Consider the following 21,670-nt stretch of genomic DNA (forward strand, 5'->3'; position numbering starts at 1 on the left):
CGAGGACATAATTTGATGGTAGTATGTAGCCATTATATTTATTTACCATCTCAAAGGAATCTTTAATGTAATATTGACTTTCATAATTATATGCATTAGTAAGTATGTCTGTAACAAAAGCTGAGATATTTTCAGTGGGTGTTCCAATGGAAGCTACTATGGGACGAACCGGATAGTGTTGGTTTGTGGATTTTTGGCAAAGCATAAAACTTTGCAATGTTCCCATTATATGTTGTTAGTTTTTTCTTTGTGTTACGGTCAATCTCATTGGAAGAGGCTAAGGATGCGATTAATGTATTGCATTTTCTTTGCAGAGAAGAAGTGGGATTGGATGTAAGTGAAACATAAGATCTATCATTATCTATAAGAGAAGAACACAGTTGTAAGTAGTGAGTTCTTTCTAAGATGACTGTAATATTACCTTTGTCTGCTTTTGTCACTAAGAGCTCAGGATTATATTTAAGAAATTTTTTAATTTTAGTATATAAGTTATGAAAAAAATACACTCGCTCCTAGATTTTTGTCAGCATGCTACTTATCCGCGTTATAAGTGCTTCTCCCCCATGCTTGATTAGTTCTGCAGGAATACCATTGTTTCCTGCACTTTTATTGTTTTCATGCTATATATGATTTCTTTTATTTCTTACACAGTGAAAGTCTCTATTGTTTCCGCTGTGTCGTTGACTTCCCCTACCATTTCCACTTGCTCATTTATCATTATCATTTTCATTCGGTTCTTAATTAAGCAGCTTTCCAAAAGGCTCTTACCATCTAGTTTTCCCTGCTTCCTCTGCGAAGCAGCATGGTGTTCGAGATCGACAAAATGACTTTGCTTAATAGGAACGACGAATCCGACAGTCGAAAGATTACAATGGGATATGCTAAACCAAGACAGATTTTCCCAGATCAACTACAAACATTGGGCTACATTGGTTTTATTAAAGCTGGTTGCACGTCTAAGACTCGTAGCTTCAGGCTCCCTGATTAATAGTCGATCGTGTCTTTTCATAAATAATGTAAAGCAGTCTTTTGTAGCCATTTTGTGGTTACTACATGTATCAGGTAAAGCAATTACATTCTTATTAGCCAGATCAAGTTCATAAGCTAATATCTTAATAGGTAAAAAAGAAATAAAATAAGACTTACTCACAATCAATTTAATTTTACCACCAAAACGACCGGTTTCGCTTACTACACTTTGCTAAGCATCTTCAGGTCTAACGGTACCAGGTAAATTAAATGCTGAAATTACAAAGCCCACATTAGGGTGCTGTCTTATAAAGATAACAATTACAGTAATTATGCCAATATTACATGTCTGTAATTATTATTATGAATAAAATCGATGAAGCAGACAAAGTAAAAACCCACAAATCGGTATAAGATAATCTATTGAATTGAAATAAAATAGTAAATAACCAAAATACTACTTACATGCCTGTACAAGAATTATTAATTAATGACTCGTGAAACATAGTTCAAACTATCCTGGATTGCTGGTGATGGGTGATCATCTGTTTTATTGTAACTATTTGATAATTAGCGGGGAAGTTCTTGAAGGGGGAGATATTACCAAATGAAATAGGAATAAGGTATTATGTAATTGTTTGTTAAATGAAAGTGATGTTTTATATTATTAAATTATTAAAAGTTATTTACATTTATTCCATAGATATATTTTAGAAATGTGTGGTAATTTATTGGATTTTTTAATTAAAAGGATAGTTATATGACAATGAATGAAGTTAGATGTACAATTTTGTGGGTGTGCAACTGCTTTAACTTGTAATTATCAAATTTTGATAAATACAAGTTAAATCAGTTGCACACCCACAAAATTCGACTATCAATCAGGGAGCCTGAAGCTACGAGTCTTAGACGTGCAACCAGCTTTAATAAAACCAATGTTGCCCTATTTTTTGATAATTTGAAATGCGTTTTGGAAAAGTACAAATTTAAAAACAAAGATATATGGAATGTCGGTGAAAACCGTACAGAGGCCAAATAAAATTGTAGCAGAAAAAGGAGTACGTCAAGTAGGTAATGCTACGTCAGCGGAAAGAGGACAAGCAAGCGGTTACTATAGTCTTGGCTGTCAGCGCCATAGGAAATTAGGTTCCTCCGATGTTCTTTTTTACACGAGAATTTTTCAAAGACCACTTTATCAACAACGGACCATCAGACTGCATCTGAATTTTATACCTATCGGGATGGATTACATCCTAATCATTTTTTTGAAGTTTATTAAACATTTTTAAGATCATGTGGGATTTACTAAAGACCATCCTTGTTTGTTATTTTTGGACAACCATGAATCACATCTTTCTATTGAAGTGCTTAATTTTTGTTAATAAAATGGTATCTTCTTGTTGACAAATCAGTCTACTGACCTTTTAAAAAATGTTATTTTGCTTTTGTTGGTGCTTGGATGACCAACAGTCCAGATAAAACAGCGAAAATTTACGATATTCCTTCTTTTTTTCTGGTACATTCCATTACTTGAGGTTTGCGATCACTACGTCAAAATATTCTCTATTCTGCACCCCTCTTAATAATTGTTGAACGTTAATGCCAGTCCAAGTTCTGATATTGCGAAGCCATGACATAGTTCTTTTGCCTACCCCATTTTGGCCCTCTATCTTCATCATCATATAACGGGGGTCCTACGGCGATTGCCGCTTCCCGCATTTCAGCGTCCATCTTTTCCTTTCTCTCCAATCTCCCTCTTCTAAGCCTCTAGATTGCATTGTTTTTGTAATTTCTCTTCTCCAGGAATTTGGTGGTCTTCCCCTTTTCCTTCTTTCTGGCGGAACATACGTTAAGGCTTTCTTTGGCCACCGCTCCTCCTCCATTCTCATCACGTGACCATACCATTGTAATCGCCTTCCTTGTATTCTATCTGAAAGAGTATCTCTAATTCCTGTACGGTTTCGTATTTCCTTATTCCTGATTCTTTCCATTCTCAATACTCGACATGACCTTCTAAGATAATCCATTTTCACAACGTCTACTTTATCTCGTTCATTCTTTGTCATCGTCCAACATTCGGCACCATATGTGGTAATTGCTTCTACAATTGCTCTGTATACGCGAAGTTTGGTATGCATCTTTATTTTATTAGACCACAGTAATGAATTCAGTATTCGTATGCATTTTTTTCCTTGGGTTATTCGGTTTTGTACATCTATCTTAACTCTGCCATCTGCTGATATGATGCTTCCTAGATATTTATACTGGTTGCAGCCTTTTATGACTGCGTTTTCAAGCCTCAGATCTGTGGTATTTCCTCCAATTTTTAAATATTCTGTTTTGCTTATGTTTACAGTAAGCCCCCATGATATATTCCTCATTGATATATTCCTCAAATAATTTTCGATTCATATAATTTATATCTTCCTCATCGGTTGCAACCACCACCTAATCATCTGCAAACAACAATGTATACAGAGTTTCTTGTCCCACTTCGATGCCCATAAATCTACATTTATTTTCCCAATTCCTCAATGCTTCTTGGACGTATATTTTAAAGAGTGTCGGTGACAAACAGCATCCTTGCTTTAGGCCTTTAGTGACTTTAAATTCATTTAAGGTTCTGGTTCCAATTTTTACACAACTAACTGCATTTTCGTACAATTTATATATCGCTCGGATATACGTCGAATCCAATCCGGACCTTTCGAGGACCTCAAACATTTTCTTTAACGGGACACTATCATATGCTTTCTTAAGGTCTATAAATACCAAAAAGGTCTCTCTACGTCTTTCGACACGCTTTTCAATTATTTGTCGTAGGATAAATATATTATCAAGGCAGGATCTCCCGGTACGAAAGCCGCGTTGTTCTTCAATATCTTGCATCTGTCTTTCAACCCTCTTCTTTAATATTCTGCCGTACAACCGGCCCACAGAGCTCGTCACACTAATACCTCTATAATTGGAACAGGCTCTTTTATTTCCTCTCTTATATATGGAGCTTATATAAGATTTATTCCAATCTTTAGGAATTTCCTGGTCTCCACACATACATTTATTGAAAAGGTCTACTATTAATTCTAAAAGTGCAGTCGGCCCATATTTAACCAGCTCTATGGGAATGTCTCCAGGCCCTGCGGCTTTTCCGTTTTTAACCTCTTTTAAGGTTTCCGTCAATTCAGATAATGTTATTATAGGGATTTCCTGTCTTTCGTCTCTGTTGTCTATTAATTCCCTTATCTTTTTCCATCTGTACTCTACTCTATCCTCTTTCAGCAGTTTCGTATAATATTCTTCCCATTCATTTAACTTTATGAGAAAAATGTTGTCTTCATTTTTCTCATTTTTCCTAAACTGCTTTAATGTTTTCCAAGCTTGTGCCACTTTTATTCCACCCATAAATCTGTCCAGTTCATCACACTTAGCCTCCCAGTTTATATTTTTCGCCTTATCCACGTCTTTTTTAACTTCTCTATTCCATTTAGCGTATATTTCTCTGTATTGAGGATCTTTGGATTGAAGCCATATGTGATATGCTTGTTTTTTCTTGAGAACTCTCTCTTCTAGTTCCGTTGACAACCATTCAGGTTTTCGTTTTTTCCGATTTTCAACTTTTTCCAGTGCTTCATTTGCCGCTTCATGAATATATTTTTTAATTACCTCATACAGACTTTCAGGGTCTAAGTCCTTTGTTTCTATATTTTTTATTTTCTGAGCTATTCTAATTTTATATAAGAACTTTGTCGAATCTTGTTTAAAGCTTTCCAGGTTATATTTTATGTTTTCTATGGTTGTTCCTCTGTCTGTTACTTCATCATTTTTGTGACTTGATTGTTCTCTCTTAAATGTCACCATTACTTTTGCAATAATCATATGGTGATCACTTCCACATTCTGGCCCTCTAAACACCTTTACGTCCTTCGTTTTTAGTATAGAATCTTTACGATGAATGAAATAGTCAATTATTGATTTTAAATTCCTGGTAGGCTGCGTCCATGTAAATTTGTGTATATTCTTATGGGGGAAGAAACCATTTAATATTTTCAAAGAATGTGCCTCGCAAAAATCTATTAATCTTTGACCATTGTCGTTCAGAATGTCTTCTCCATATCTCCCTATTATTTCACTGTTGGAGCTCTTTCCAGTTCTTGCATTAAGATCACCTAAGATCCAAATTTCTTTCTTCTTATTAATTGTGACTTTGAACAGTTTTTAACTTGTTAAAGTACTCTTCCTTGCTGTCAACCCTTGAGTCATCCGTCGGTGCATTTGTTTCAATTACCACTATTTCATGGCCATTTTTCTTAATTTCCATGAGGATAATTCTTTCATCTATTTCTTGCCATGATTTAATACATTTTTCAGTTTCTAATGTATTGCTATAGACACTCCCCTTTCAGCTCGTTCGCTCTTTTCTACGCCACTATAGAAATGCAGGTATTCGTTTATCTTTTCATTTCCTCTTCCTTTTTTCTTTACTTTAGTTAATACACAGATGTCTAGTTTCATTTTACTCAGTTCACGGAAGACCTCCTCCTGTTTTGTCCTTTGTACCTTGTATGTTCCAAGCACCCAAATTCATAATCCATTTTCTTTGCGAATTTTGTTTATAGTTTAATCCGTCCGAATTCCAAGGCTTTTTGCTGAAATTTTTAACCTTTGATCATTTTTTCCGAGTATCGAGGAGTTGACCCGATGCCTCAACCCCCAACTTGGTGGACCAGGGTTTTAAATCAGAGTATCCATCTCTTAGATAGGTTGCCTTCTCTACGGCTTAGGAGTCCTATCTATCCCACCTGTTGGTCCACGGGTGGTATTTTATTTCCCACCTACCCGCCGGCCTAGCTGCAAACGGGCCGGTGAGGGCATTCCCCTATCCGCCACCTGCGGACGCGCTCTATAGGGTTACAGGTTCCCCCGAGAGAGACTCCCTCTATCTTCCCTTCAATTATTAATCGTAGCAGGTTATATTTGTCATTTCTCATTATGTTGAGTAGGTACAAGGTCTTTCTTTTCTTAATCATTGTTATAAGTTCTAACTCTCTATTTATGGTATTTAATATTGTTCGGTTTGTAATGTATTTTGTCCATGATATTCTGAGCATTCTGCGATAAAGCCACATTTGGATCCCACTTATCATGTAGCACCTAAGTATCTGAATTTGTGAACTTGTTTTAATTGAGTGTTATTTAGGTCAATGCAACAATTTTCATCGGTTTTGCTAATAACCATTACTTTAGTTTTTTGAAGATTTATTTTTAGTCCCATTGCTTCACTTGTATTATTAACTCTGTCTAGTATATTTTGTAAGTCTTTCATTTTTTGCTATTAGAACGGTATAGTCTGTATACTTGATATTATTATTATATTTACCGTTTATTTTTATACCAATTTCAGCGCCGTGAAGTGCTTGTTTAAAAATGCATTCACAGCACAAGTTAGAGAGCAATGGACACACGACAAAGCCGTGTTGTCGGATATCTCTTTGTATAATGACGCTTTTAGTAGTATGGTTGGAATATTTTAAAGTCGCTTCTTGTTTCCAATAAAGGTTTTGAACTATGATCTTTTTCGTCGAGCTTCATTTTCTGTAGTTTATACAACAATTTTTTATGCTGGACTCTGTCAAGAGCCTTCTGGTAGTCGACGAAACAGGTGAGCGCTGTTCTTCTTTTGTCAAAGCCTTTCTAAATCCAAACTAAAAGTCACTTATATATATTTCACATTTTTTATATATTCGATTCTAATGATCTTTAAGAATATTTTTGATAAGTGACGCATTAAACTAATGAGCCTAAATTGGCACTACCCGAAGCAATAAATCCTACGAATCCTACAACAAAGATGTATTTACTGATGCTGACTTCTCGTCAAGCTCAGTTGCAGATAGAGAATGTTACTATACATCTGTCTACGCTGAGTCCTCAACAAATTCGTCCATATTTAAAAGCTGGAGAGGAAAACTTATAAAAAAGGAAAGGAAACCTTGAAATCTGAAGTTCTTACAAGCACTCCAGTAAAGGAAAGGCTAGGAAAAGAAGCTGAATAAAAAGAAGCCAAAAAAATGCTACAATAAAAAAAGTAAAAAAAAAATAAATAAAATGATCAAGACTGGCTCAAAGAAAGAGAAGATGTAACAAAAATTAATTTTAAAGGAAATGATCAAGGTTGAATCTGAGTCTAAAGAAGAGGATGATACCTTGTGTCTCATATATTTGGAGCCTTACTCGAAATTCAAACTTGGTCAAGACTGGATACAGTGTAGTCATATAAAAAAAGGGTCCACATTGAATGTGGGAAAGACAGTAAAACGGACACTTATATTCATTGTACTGACTTTGAAATTAGTGATTTAGATTAAGTTTTAAATATAATTTGTGTGAATAAAATCAATAATATATTCTACTTTTTACTGTTGTACTTCTTTTCATTAAATAAATTACTTTAATTTTCTTTATATTAATGTCTATTTTCTTAATATTTATATACTTGTCTCAACCTGCCCCCAGCTAATATCAACTTTCCACCATGTGGGGAATATTGATACCATTGTACCATTATACAAAAATGTAAATTTGGGGAAAAGTAAATTCGATCAAAACGTTAATATCTTAGAATACGAAATTTGTCTCAACTTGCTCCGCTCTCCCCTACAAAACAATCATTATTATTATGTGTGATTGGATTGACCGCTTGAAACATAATACCAATGTATAAATAGTACACGTCTTAGTACTTTGTGCCATTGTAAGAAAATTTTATTACGCCATTGAATAATTTCGTTACATTTTTTTTTGAGAACTTAAGTTCTATACTTTAAAAATGCACTTATTTTATAGTTAATATACCTTTTTGTTGTAGATTGATATCCCATGGGAAAACACGACAACTCCAATCTGCATAAGAAGACGTGCCGAATGGGTCAACGAATATCTTAATGAAGATGCTTATTTCGTTACCTATTTTATGTTTCGAATACTATTTGTCCATCTGCTTCCATGTATTTCCCTTGTCATCCTCAATCTGCTGCTATTTAGAGCTTTAAGAGATGCTCAAAAACGTAGAGATATCTTGTTGTCATCGAAAAAGGGTCAGAAAAATGAATGCAAAAAACTGAGAGATTCTAACTGTACAACTCTAATGCTAATAGTAGTAGTCACTGTTTTTCTGGTAGTAGAGATACCTCTGGTGGTAGTTACCATCCTGCATATTATCTCAAGTACTCTTTGCGAGTTTCTTGACTATGAAGTGGCAAACACCTTGATATTGTTTACAAACTTCTTTATAATCCTGAGTTACCCAATTAATTTCGCTATTTACTGCGGCATGTCCAGGCAGTTCAGGGAAACTTTTAAAGAACTGTTCATCAAAGACGCAGCTAATGCTCGTAATGGTTCTTCAAAGTATTCCATAGTCAATGGACCCAGGACATGCACTAACGAAACTGTCCTGTAAGAGAATACAGCACACTCAATTGTAAAAGATGACGCTTAGAAAATGGACTTTAATAATATTTTGTACAAAATGTATATTTGTATGTTCTTATTGACTCTGTATATAAATAGGTAATATATTTGAATGGTAGGATATATGAAAATGGCTGCAATAGTTCAGGTATTTATATTCATTATAGAATAATTCGTTATTACTAAAATATATTTCACAACATCAATACTAATTTTATATTTAATTTTTGAATTACAACATATTCTAATTAGTTGGTTTTATCCAAAAATTTAAATAACCCACTAGAACGTTTTTACGTAAAATAATAAACCACAGAATACCTAAATATCTTTTTATAAAATTAAGGATAAGACAAGGATGAGTTGTCTCACTAATGCTATGAAAAATATATTATGAGAATATGAATACGAACAACAGTTAAATTTGAAACTACGCTTTGTTAATTTGAAGCAAACTGATGATTTATTTATACGAAAATGATCTGTAGGGAATGCATAATGATATACTGGAGAAGCTAAATAAATAAAAATAACGTTACAAGAATACAAGGCTCATGATAATTAGCAAGAAACGATAACAGAAGCGTTAACTGAAGAATGGATCGACAACCAGAGGATAAGAACGCGAATTGGAAAAGCTAGATCTACCTTCAACTTAATGGAGGCTTTCTTCAATAGCCGCAACCTCTCCCTTGGTATAAAAGTAAGGACGCTGCGATGCTATGCCTTTTCTGTTTTTTTTTTATGGTGTGTTGAATCGTGTACATTAAACGAAGATATGTTATATAAATGAGATATGATATAAATGAGATATGATATGAAGATTGGAATCATTTGTGATGTGGCTATATCGGAGAATACTTAAGGTCCCGTGGACTGACGGAGTCACAAATGAAAAGGTCCTCAGAAGAATGAAGAAGAATGCAACTGGACTGAACTGGAGGAAAACTTATGAACGTCACTAGTAACAAAGGCGCAAATATAACCTCAGATCACTTATGGTAGGAGCCAAGTCAAGAACAAAGGATTTCCAACGCCAAAAAAGAAAGAAGCACTAGACAAATAAAATGAAATTTACGTATGCTCAATAATGAAAACATAGAGAAATGGTGCCAAAGAAAACCTAGAACAAGAATGAAACTGGACTGAACTGGAGGAAAACTTATGAACGTCACTAGTAACAAAGGCGCAAATATAACCTCAGATCACTTATGGTAGGAGCCAAGTCAAGAACAAAGGATTTCCAACGCCAAAAAAGAAAGAAGCACTAGACAAATAAAATGAAATTTACGTATGCTCAATAATGAAAACATAGAGAAATGGTGCCAAAGAAAACCTAGAACAAACCCGGACAGTCGACCAGTCAAGCACGAAAATGTGGAAAAACTGCAAGGAGGCTTTGAAAGTAGCAGCCGAAAGAGAAAAACGACTGGTTCGACCAAGGTGGCAAAAAAATAATAGACTAACATTTGGGATCATGTAACAACGAAGAACTGGGACAAGAATATATAGGTACAAAAACTTAAAGAGCCACTAAAGTAAAGGAGAAACAATAAAGTTCTATTACCAAATAAACCTTATTACAAAAGGATTCAAGCCGAGAATTAACCTCTATAATAATAAGGATAGCAGCTTGCTAACCAATAAATAGGATATCCTAATACGATGGGTAAGCCCCTTTCAAAAATTGCTGGAAGGTGAAACTACTAACAATACAGAACTGTAGTACCAAAATGAGGAATTTGTGGAACCCACCTTGGTAAAAGCAGAACTAAGGTTATAAAAAGAACTTGACAAGTTGCTATCAACAAGTCCTCACAGACACTTCGTCTAAGGACAAGCACCCTCAGTGGAGTCTTATGTTGCCATGTAATTAAATCCGATTGTAACTTAAACATCCCAATTTTTAATTATCAAAAATGGTACTCAAAGTTAATCATATAACATTTAAATGGTTTTTACTATGTATTTAGTGGCTCTAAATATGTACATCTAAATAGCACTGATGATGGAATAGTTATTCCGAAAACGTTCTGTGATGTAGCCCGATAGAGTTTTTATTATTATACCTTTTATAAAGGAATTTTTAAATAATTTTTTTGTGATACATGGTATTTAACTAACTACAGGAATTTAGTTTCCTTGCGGAAATAACGGGTTGTTGAACTCCATATTAAGTGAATATACTAATAAAACTAATTTACACAAATGGCTCTAAACTGATCGATGGGAAGGTAGGGTCTGCAGTGTACATTCTTTCCAATAACAAATCATTTAAAATAAAACTTTCTTCGCATTGCTCTATGTACATTGTAGAAGCAGTGACTCAGACTCCAAGTCAGTATTTAACAAGTTAACTAGACTTAATAATACGGGTTGTGATGAAACATGTGACGAAAAGACATATGAATTAATATGTGACATTAAACAAAAAGTGAAAAACAAAGATGTAACATTTATTTTAGTAAAAAGTCATACCAGGATAAAGGGTAATGAAACAGTAGACGAGCTTGCTAAGAATTTTACTCATTCAGCTATACAAGAATATATTTACACAGTAGCAGATCTAATCAAAAAATGAATTTTAACTGGAAAGACAGATGGAAAATATTGGCGAATACATCAAATAATCATTATTTCAATATTCATCCTACGTTACCACCTCGAACAGAATTACTACACATATTCCATTATAATATATTCAAACGATCAGCAGCAACTATCACGAGATTAAAAACTAGTCACGGTGCTGTTCCTGCTTACCTAGCGAGATTAAACATTATAGAATCAGGAAAGCCCTCATGCAATAATATTTTTCAGTGTAATATTAATCATATCCTGTTTGGATGTACTCGTATTAAAAATAAACCACTCTCCGCTACATTTTATGAAAAAAAGGTTAAAATAATGTGCAACTTCCAGTAAACATAACCCTGTCTGGTCTACTACTGTCACTTAATCAGAAATCAATATACGAACTCGTATGTAATTACTTATATGCATCCAGATATATAATTTAAATTTGATACAATTCAATTCATAAATATAACAAATCATTCAAAAATCTGTGACAAATGGACTAGTTTTTATGCCAAATACACCATCATCATCATCCTGATCATCATCATCAAAAGAAGATTTTTTTCATGAAATAAAATTTAATTTTTAAGCAAATTTCCCCAGAAAACTCCACAGTTTTCACATGTTTTACTCTCCTTGATTTCATTGTTCAGTATTCTCAAAGGAATAAGGGATACATTCGTGGTTGAACTTCGTCGGAAATCTGACTGTCTATTATTGCAATGCTAAGTGTTAAATATATAGTGTTTTCTATTAATTGAGAATGAAAGAGATCTTTATCAAAATGGTGTACACTTAGAAAACAAAAAAAACTTATCTGTGAAACTTTAAAAAAGAACTTTTTAAAAATTGAAGATTCAAGGCTGACAAATAACGATATTACCACAATATATAAAAAACAAATGAGAGTCATGATTACAAAAACTTGCTTGGGAACTATGAGAGCAAATACTGAAGATGTAGTAAAGACTGGAAATGATAAAAATATATATCTATAAAAAAAACAAATAACACCAGGAACTAATCCATCAAAACTATGATGAAATAGAAGAAGGACCTTATATACTCGAATGCGAAGTAATATGGGCATTCTATCAAATTCAACGGGATACCAGATCCAGATATGATAACAGCAGAAATGCTCAAAGCCACAGAAAAAACCGGCATAAAATTACTTCATGGCATCTACAATCAAATTTCTAGGCAATGTCCACTAAGTAAACACAATATGCAATCACAACAATACACAAAAAGGTAGCTTTCATAAATGCGATAATTACAAATAATTTTCATTTTCTCACATATCGCAAAGCGTTCACCAAAGTCAAATAGCATTATTTATGATTGGTACTAGAAGAAGGGGGCACAACGCAACATCTGATTTTTCTTGTAAATCAGCTATACAAACACATCATTGTGTCAGTAAAAGTGCTTGACATACTTTCAAATGAATTCCACATAAAGTAATGTATTAAGCAAGTATGTATATTGTCTCCATAACTTTTTTAAAATATTCGAAGAACATATTATGAGGAGGGCATTTGAAGAATAAATGACGTAAACTAATAAATCAGAGTTTTGCAAAAGATAGAGCCCTTCTTGCCAACTTCACGAAGATTTAGTTAATATACGTCTGCCAATAGTCAGCCAATATATGGACACTGTGCATGGAGAATGTAGATGTGACCTAGCAAAAATCAATAAATAGAAGATGACCAATATATGAGAAAACAATTTAAAAAACCCTAAAAATGAGATTGATCAATTGTTTAATATTCCCGATCCAACATTTGGATGCGAAGCTTGGATATTGAGACAATCGGAAAGGAGGGAGATAGACTCCAGGGAACTATCTTGTTAAAGAACAATATTACTAATTCCGAGCACCAAGCATAGAATAAATAATTATATTTTAAAAGAACTAAAGATCATAAAAAGACTCTCCAGCAAAGTTCAACTAAAAAAATTAAAATACAAAATAATTTTGACATTTTATAAGATCAGAGAGGTAGAATATGGAGAGACTTATTATAAATGGAAAGATAAAGAGATCCTTAACAAATACAGATTTACTAAATCTTAGATATCTATAAAAGACCAAGGCATGAATTAAAAAAAAATGACCAGAGCCAGAGATCTATAGAGATATACCATACGCGACATCATGATGACCACTACATTTTCTCTGGGGGTCAAGACAAAAGATAGAAAAACATTCAGTGTTTTTTTTTATAAAACGTTTTATATTTTACATTTTATATTTTAAGATTGTGCCTTTTAACATATAAAATGATTTAGTTTGTAGATTGTGTATTACATGTAGTATATTCCTGCTTCTACTTTTTTCTTTTTATCCATCTGCATTTGCTGGAAATGTTTGTGGTATACCTTAACAACGATACTTGATTTACGATCGGATTTAATATCGGACTGTGATGATCGGGTCTTTAATTATATGGCCGAATTATTCTGTTTTTCTTCTCTTTATGATGTTTATGAGCAAGCGTTTTGAATTCGTTATTTTAAGAACATCTTGGAGGAAAAAGGAAATATGGCGCTTCATAAGAAGTCAAAGAACGGAGGTAAAGGAACTAATAGACCCAAAACACATAGAAAATGATACGTGGATTAACTATCTAAAAAATCTATATGCAGAGGAAGAGCAAACGACGCTAGAACCGAAAACACCAGAAATTACCACAAATGAAGAGAACTTAATATAAATGTACAGGAAGTTCGGAAAATACTTGAAAATCTGAAGAACAGAAAAGCAGCAGGAAAAAACGGGATACCAAACGAGTTACTGAAATATTGTGGAGCAGCACTGACAAAACAATTAACAACATTAATTAATAAAATAAAATTATGAAACACAATAAAATGTCGGAAGAATGGAGAACGAGTGAACTAATTTTACTATTCAAAAAAGGAGATAAAAGACAGCCAGAAAACTACAGAGGTATAAACTTATTAAATACTACGCTAAAACTTACAACTAAAATTTTACCAGTGCTAATAAATCAGAGGATAAGTTTAGCTGACGAACAACAGGGTTTTCGTAGTGGAAGATCGTGTACAGTCGTTATAAAGCAAATTACTGAGAAATCACTAGAGTATAACAGACCAGCATTTCTGTGTCTGATTGACCTAAAGAAAGCATTTAACAGAGTAAGACTCAAAGATGTAATCCATCTTCTGTATAATAGAGAAGCTCCCCTAAATATAAAAACTATCGAAAACATCTACCAAAACAACAAAATGGAAGTCAGCATAGATGGACAACTTACAAAACCTATAGAAATAAGCAGCGGAATAAGACGAGGGGATTCATTGAGCCCCGTGCTTTTTAATTTGATTATGGATAAAATCATCAAAAGCGTAAACAAAGGAAGAGAATACAGAATGGGAAACAAAGAAATCAAAATACTCTGTTACGCAGACGACGCAATATTGATAGCCCAAGATAAGGAGAGTCTGCAAATACTGGTCCATAGATTTAACACAGAGTAAAAGAATTTAATATGACAATCTCATCTCAGAAAACTAAAACAACAGTAGTCAGCAAAGAACCAACCAGATCTAAAATAGAAATTGTTGGCATCAGTATTGAACAAGTAATGGAAATAAAATACCTGGGAATTATACTGTCTAGCCATGGAGACCTTGACAAAGAAGTGAGAGATCAAGTACAAAAAGCAAATAGTGGGGCAGAATGCCTTAATAACACTATATGGCGAAACAGACACATTATATATATATTCGGTTTTTTATAACGTCTTACGACGTTGTCCGACTCCCAAACGCCACTGTATTCTGTCTTGAGTTAGGTCTTCGTCCAGATTTCGAGCGCTAATCGCTTTCCTAACTCCCAGGTTCCAGCTCTGTGGTGGTCTTCCTCGTTTCCTCTTCTCTGATGGTTGCCACATCATCGTTTTTTTAGGCAATCTTTCGTCCCCCATTCGGCTCACATGCCCATACCATATGAGCTGTTTTCTCTCAATATCCTCAACAGACACATTAACACTGAGATAAAAGCAAGAATTTATAAAGCCAGTGTAAGACCAATAATGACATATGTCACAGAAACAAGACCCGACACAGCCACAACGCAAAGGCTACTGGAAACGGCAGAGATGATAGTACTGAAAAGAATTGCAGAAAATACGCTGAGACATCGAAAGAGAACTGAATATATTAGAAGAAACTGTAACGAACAGTGTATAAATGAATGGACATAAAATAGAAAAAAAGAATGTAATAACCACATAAGCAGAATGGAGGAGACCTGTGTCGTCAAAATAGCAAGAGATAAGTCACCAATCGGCAGAAGAAGTATCGGCCGACCGCGCAAAAGATTGAGTGACAACCTTTCATGGAGGTAATAATCCGCCAATGAACAAGCAGAATTGCTTATAAAGAGGAAGAAAAATACGAAGAACATATTTATTGGAAGTGTGCGAAACCCATTATATTTGTATGATCCGTCGACAGCACCACAATTCGAATGCTTCTAATTTTTAAGCATTGAGGTTTTTAATGTCCATGCCTTACAACCATATAATAGGATAGACCACACACAACATTTCAGGACCTTCTTACGAATATGTATCGACAGGTTTCTATTACATAAAACAGGTTTCCAGGTCATACAAGCTTTACGTGATATTTCGATCATGGTTATTATCTCTTCATCAGGACAATAGGAAAAACGAGGTCATACCAAGGATAAATCAGAAAATGAATGATTAAAGTGAGAACCAAGAAGTCAAAATATTTAGGAGCTGTAATATACGGGATATGGTCAGATAAAATGTAAGAAATAGACTGAGGGAGCCTTGTAACTGGCTACCTACATTTACTTCTTTACTTCAAAGGACTTGTGAATGGATGTATCTCCATAGGTTTGGTTCTTCAGTGACCGTTTAAGGATAAGGATTCTTATTATGAGCAAATATAGCTCCAGAGAAATAAAAGCATTTTTAAGTTTATCGATTTATAATTAAATCTTTTAAGAGTAGAGAGGCCCAACACGGTCGTAGCTTACTATACAATATCAAAAATTCTTTCTTTATAACACGTAAAAGAAAACCGGTATGAGAAAATGCCCGATTTCGGCGGAGAGAAGTATTTAATACGTGAATTGAGTTTTTAAATACTCGATACCTCGATGCCGATGTGTAAACTTGAACTGATAAATCACTACTTGATGCGTGAACGTGAAGATTACTCCTATTTTATTTAGGTGTGAAAAATATTTAAGAGGGTCCGACTCCCGTCAGTCAGGTGTCGCGAACAAACTTGATGAAGTAACTATTCTAGTTATTCTACACTAAGAAAAGTCTAAAGAATTACATTTTTATTTTATATTTTAAAACAATATGTTCATTTCTGGAACATAGACCAAAGATATGGAATGAGCAGAATACAGATGACAAAATTTAGGCAAATATGAAAGTGAAAGATATGAAAGAATAAAGAGAATAGAAAATACATACAATAAACTGTACAGTAGATTCAAAATTGGCTGATATTTCACATTAAAATAATTTTTAAGTGAAAACAGCTACACTCTAAGATAAGCCTACACGTTTTATGATGAAGATCACTACTATACACATTTTTTTTTTTGTAATTTTGATAATCACCTAGTATTTTTATATAAAATACCTGAACGATTGTCACCATACCCACTTGTCTATTACGTAGTTTATTATGTATATTACCAGCTGTTAACTTATTTAAACTCTATATTGTTGTTTATTTATAGGCACTATCGCATGCGTTACAATTAATTGTCAGTCATTTTCAAAAACCGAGCCCTAACTTGAATATGGCTGACAGTATCATTTGCAGGGTATTAGACATTTCATTAGATGTAAAGATATAAACATAGCTAGGTTTTATTTTGTAGATTTTTTTTAATACATGGTTATGTAAAAATAAATGTAAAATAAATGTTTACATGTTGTTCGTTTTTTTTTTTCTTAATGCGTGTATACACTGTGTTCATTTGAAAAAGATCCTCCAATATTTTAGAAATATAAGATACATTAGAAACAAATTACAATTTTTAAATTTAGTTTTGATTTATTTTGGATAATAGCAACTGCGATGACGTCACCATCACGTTGTAATAAAGTCATTCGTTAGTTTTTTTATTAGAAATCTACATTTGTTCTGTCCAAATAAAATAGACAATGAAATTCTATAAACGGCAATATGGATCGCTATTCTTCTAGTTAGAAGTTAGTAGTGTTTGGTGTATTAGACATTAAAACTCTTTTTTTCTTTCTTCCCTTCATTTTACCTTATCAGGGTGTCGTATTTGGGCTAGCTATTTAATTTCCAAATACCCATCTCTTCCATTCTTTTCTATTTCCTGCTATTATTTTCAATTGCTCGAGTGATTTTTGTTCGAGTTTTTTTGTCCCTACTTGCTGTATCAATTTTTTTCTGGGTTTGCCAACGCTGTTAAGTTGCAACCTCATCAGATGTCCATACCTGTTCATTTGTCTCTTTGGTGTTTTAGTCATTATTGTTTCTTGGTTGGCCATTCTTTTAATAGTCTCGTTGCCTAATTCATATCACCCTATTTCGTCTATCCAACTATCCTTCTTAGATGTCTCATCTCCATCGCATTTAACCTGCTCTTATGTTTTTACAAAATTGTCCAGTTTTCACTTGCATAGAGCACAGTCAGTATCACTATTGTGTTATATATTTTTATCCTTGTCTCCCGTGTAACATCTCTTTTTCCCAGTATTGTGGTTAACGCATAGTCTAACTTGTTTGATTTCTTTGCTCTATTTGTTATTTTCCAGTTTATTTTCCCGCCGTTAGTAATTAATTATACTTCCGAGGTATTCGTAACTTGTAACTATTTCCAATTCATTTTAGTTTAGTAGTAGAGTTTTTACATTTTATCTTTATTTCATTATCTTCTTTGTCGCTGATTCTCATTATCTTACTTTTTCCTCGTTAATGTCCATGTTTAGTTCTTCTATTTATTCCACTCATATACAGGGATGAGTGCCTTAAGAACCGGCAAAATAACGCAAAAGATAGAAAACATAATACGTTGTGAAATAAAAAGAGATACAAGTAGTAGAGGTGAGAAATTATCGATATAAACCTATAATTTACTTTACATTACATTAGATCTATCGAAAGTTTCCCACCTTTAGACGTTAGCTTATGAGCTGGTCGACTTCAGTCATAGTAATACGTATCACGTAATGTGAGTAAAAACAGTTTAAGTATGAGTATGTTTTTATCCAAAATTAAAGTATTGATCAATAATAAACTGTGATTTGAGACGTCGCATACACTCTTCTCAATACAGAATTATCATAGCTTGTTATTCTGTATTCGTCAACACGATTTCTATCGATAATTTCTCACCTCTACTACTTTCATCTCTTTTTATTTCACAACGTAGTATGTTTTCTATCTTTTGCGTTATTTTGCCGGTTCTTAATGCACTCATCACTGTATATGTTAAAAAATATTGCGTGTCTACTTAAATAAAAATTATGCATATATTTACAAAAATGTGTGCATATATATATATATATATATATATATATATATATATATATATATCCGCATATTATATGTCCGGTCTCTAATTATGTGTCTCAAAATTTCATATTTTGCTTCCCTCATCACGTGGCCTAGGTATTCCAGTTGTCTGGTTTATATGGTGGTGGTTAGTTATGTTTCTTTACCAACCCTCTTTAGTACTTCTTTATTTGCAATTCAATCAGTCCATGATATTTTTTATTATCCGCGGTATAATCACAGTTCGAAAGCCTCAATACTTTTTAAATTGCATTTTTTTAATGTAGAGGAAAGGCACCAAATTTGAGACACTCTTTTTGAAAAATAAATACAAAACAGAATATTCTTAAGTTTTTAAAACATTTATTTCAAAAACTTAAATTTAATGTTTCTAGAACACAAAAAAAAATAAAAAAAATAATACATTTAATTTTTATTGCGACATTTAAGATTAAAAATAAATAAAAGGTGCCCTAATTTGGGATAGCCAGGTATCTATACTTGAGACAGGTAACTTAATTTGAGATACTATTCAAAAAAGCCCTTTCCTTCGCAGAAAAGGCAAATAAATGTACTGGACTTTCTTTTTCCACAGTCTTCATGTGCCCACCTGCCACATTGGTAATACTTTGCCCATCGTTCATCATATCTATCGTCAGAAAATTTCCGGTGCAAAATAAACATTCCGCGCCGTTTTGTCCACTTTCGTTGGACGATGAATCGACTAATGGAAAGTCTTCATTGCTATGTGAGCTTGAACTCAAAGAAACTTTCCGCTTCTTTTTTTATGTTTTGCCTTTTGATGTAGAAGGTTGACCTACGTCTTCATCTGCTATTTACTTCTTCGGGCGTTGCTGTTTTTTTATCTAACACCTTTTGTTGAACTGTTTTTTTCTGGAGCAAATACACAATTAAAGTTTAGCTGGGGTACTAGTTTTTTTGCTTTTTTCTTCTGCAATCTTTGCTCTAATTCTTCTTTGTAGGGTGTTAGAGCAATAACTGAAGTCTTTTCTGATCTGGCATGTGGTTTTTTAGTGGTATCTCTGTTGTATGTAGGGATTGGACATATGTCTTTCGGAGAAGTTGATGAGGTAGTGGTGGACTAGGAGTTCTATGTTCTCGAATTGGATGATTTGGTTGTTCATAGTTTGGTTCTATTATTTGTTCCTCCGTTTCGTTTTGTGTTTCTAAGTGCTCTTGAATTCCAAATTCAAAGTCCCTAAAAATATGGCGACAAATAAGGACCAGTCCAGTTTTTCGGAAACCATTGCAAAATATTGCCATCGTCGCAGCTTTGTTATGCGCTTTACAAAAAATACTGGCAACGGCATAAGGCGACACAACACTCAACTGTTCTCTAAGCCAGTTTTCTTTTTCTTGTGTGTCGTAAGTTTTCAGCGGTGCCATAAAAGCAACATCCAACGGTTGCATTTTATGTGTAGAATGTGGTAGGAGGCAAATAATCGTCACATGATTCTGTTTGGCCAAATCTATTAGAGCAACGTTTCTCGTATGAGAATAGTGATCATCAAGGACTAGAAAAACAGGGTCTGCAGCTGAAGGTTTAGTGACTTTTATGAAGTGTTGAAGCCATCTAGTGAAAATATTGGCATGTACCCAACTTGACACATGGTATTCTGCGACTGCTCCAGTGGGAGCTCCTACCATCAATTCTGTTTTCATATTTTTTCTAGGGAAGATTAATAATGGTGGTACGAAAACTCCTGCAGCATTCATACATGTAATAGCAGTAATCAGCTTGCCCCTTTCTGCTAAAGTAAGTGACGAAACCTGATTCTTCTCTTTCATGGAAATTACTTTGCGATGTTTGTGCTGAACAATTTTAAGGCCAATTTCGTCTACATTGAATATACGTTGTGCAGGGTTAGTAAGCTTAAGATATTCTGGTTTATACAGGTCAAAGAACTTGGATACATTTTCAGGAGTACAAGATTTTACTCGAGCACATGACATTCCCTAAGGAGTACGCATTCAAAGCGTCGGATGCTTTTTCAGAAAGAGCCTCAACCATTTCTTTCCGGCTGATTTTTTGACTCCGCTAAATGGATGTGGTATTGAGTTTCGTATTGCAAGTTGAAATTCCAGTTGTTTTATATCACGCGCTGTTAGCCCGAAATAACGTTGCTCTATAGTTAGGGCATACTCAACCAACTCATTTTCTAATTCCAAAGGAAGAATAGGTCGGCGGCCAATTGATATCCCGACGAGTTCTTTTGGAGTCTTGTCTAATTTCACATATCGTTCTAAGGTACGTTTTGGTACTCCAAAATCTTTGAGGCCTTTAAATAGCCCATCTCTGTATTTCTTACTGTATTTACAGCCCGTATCATATCATTTGCGTTCCATTTTTTATATTTTGGCGGCATCTACAAACAAAAAAACACATAATAATAAAAATTTTACACGGGGTCCTAATTTGAGACACTCTCAAATTTGAAACCTACAGGTATCTCAAATTAGGATTTTTCCGTTAAAAATAAAACGCATTTTTGTTGGTTATGTATGCCACACAATTACCGTTTTTATAAGTTTTTATAAATTCCGAAAAAAAGTTGTGTAATGTGTAAATCAAATTAACGTCGACAAATTAACAAAGGTCGCTTCTAAGCGTCAACTAAAATCAGATTTACCACTACTGCACAGAATGATCACTTTTCAATATTTTCACTAGATGTCACTCCCTCGTACACAAATATACGACGGTGTCTTAAATTAGGCGCCTGTCTCGAATTCGGTACCTTTCCTCTACAAGTCTATGCTCCGTAAAATAATATTGAAAATTAATAACATCTAATGGTACGTAGTGTGATTTACAAATTTCTAATAAAGATTTCTGCACGTCAGGAGTGGCTTCATTTCTATAAATATTGATGTGACAATCTCTATTCGACAATGTATTTCATAATTTAAATAATAAGTTAAAAACATTTAACTTTACTCGTTGGGGAAAAGAGCTGCTTTGTCAATCGTTAGAAAAATTAAAAAAAAAATACAAAGAAAGAATTTATTATAAATATGAGAACACTTCTAATGATAACGATTGGCATTAGGAACTTAATGAATATTTATA

At 33.7% G+C, this 21,670-nt stretch overlaps 1 protein-coding gene across 2 annotated transcripts in view; it reads left to right on the forward strand.

Annotated features, from left to right (window-relative positions):
• Positions 1 to 16,986, forward strand: part of SPR (G protein-coupled sex peptide receptor) — a 1,160,093-nt gene extending 1,143,107 nt beyond the window's left edge. For both annotated transcript variants that reach the window (XM_072519558.1, XM_072519552.1), the window contains one exon: positions 7,835 to 16,986. In XM_072519558.1, the coding sequence (XP_072375659.1) occupies positions 7,835 to 8,428 (594 nt within the window). In that variant the 3' untranslated portion in view covers positions 8,429 to 16,986. The remainder of the gene's footprint in view (positions 1 to 7,834) is intronic.
• Positions 16,987 to 21,670: the final 4,684 nt, after the last annotated feature.

The sequence above is a fragment of the Diabrotica undecimpunctata genome, chromosome 1 (genome assembly GCF_040954645.1).
Source record: "Diabrotica undecimpunctata isolate CICGRU chromosome 1, icDiaUnde3, whole genome shotgun sequence".
Classification (NCBI taxonomy): Eukaryota; Metazoa; Arthropoda; class Insecta; order Coleoptera; family Chrysomelidae; genus Diabrotica; species Diabrotica undecimpunctata.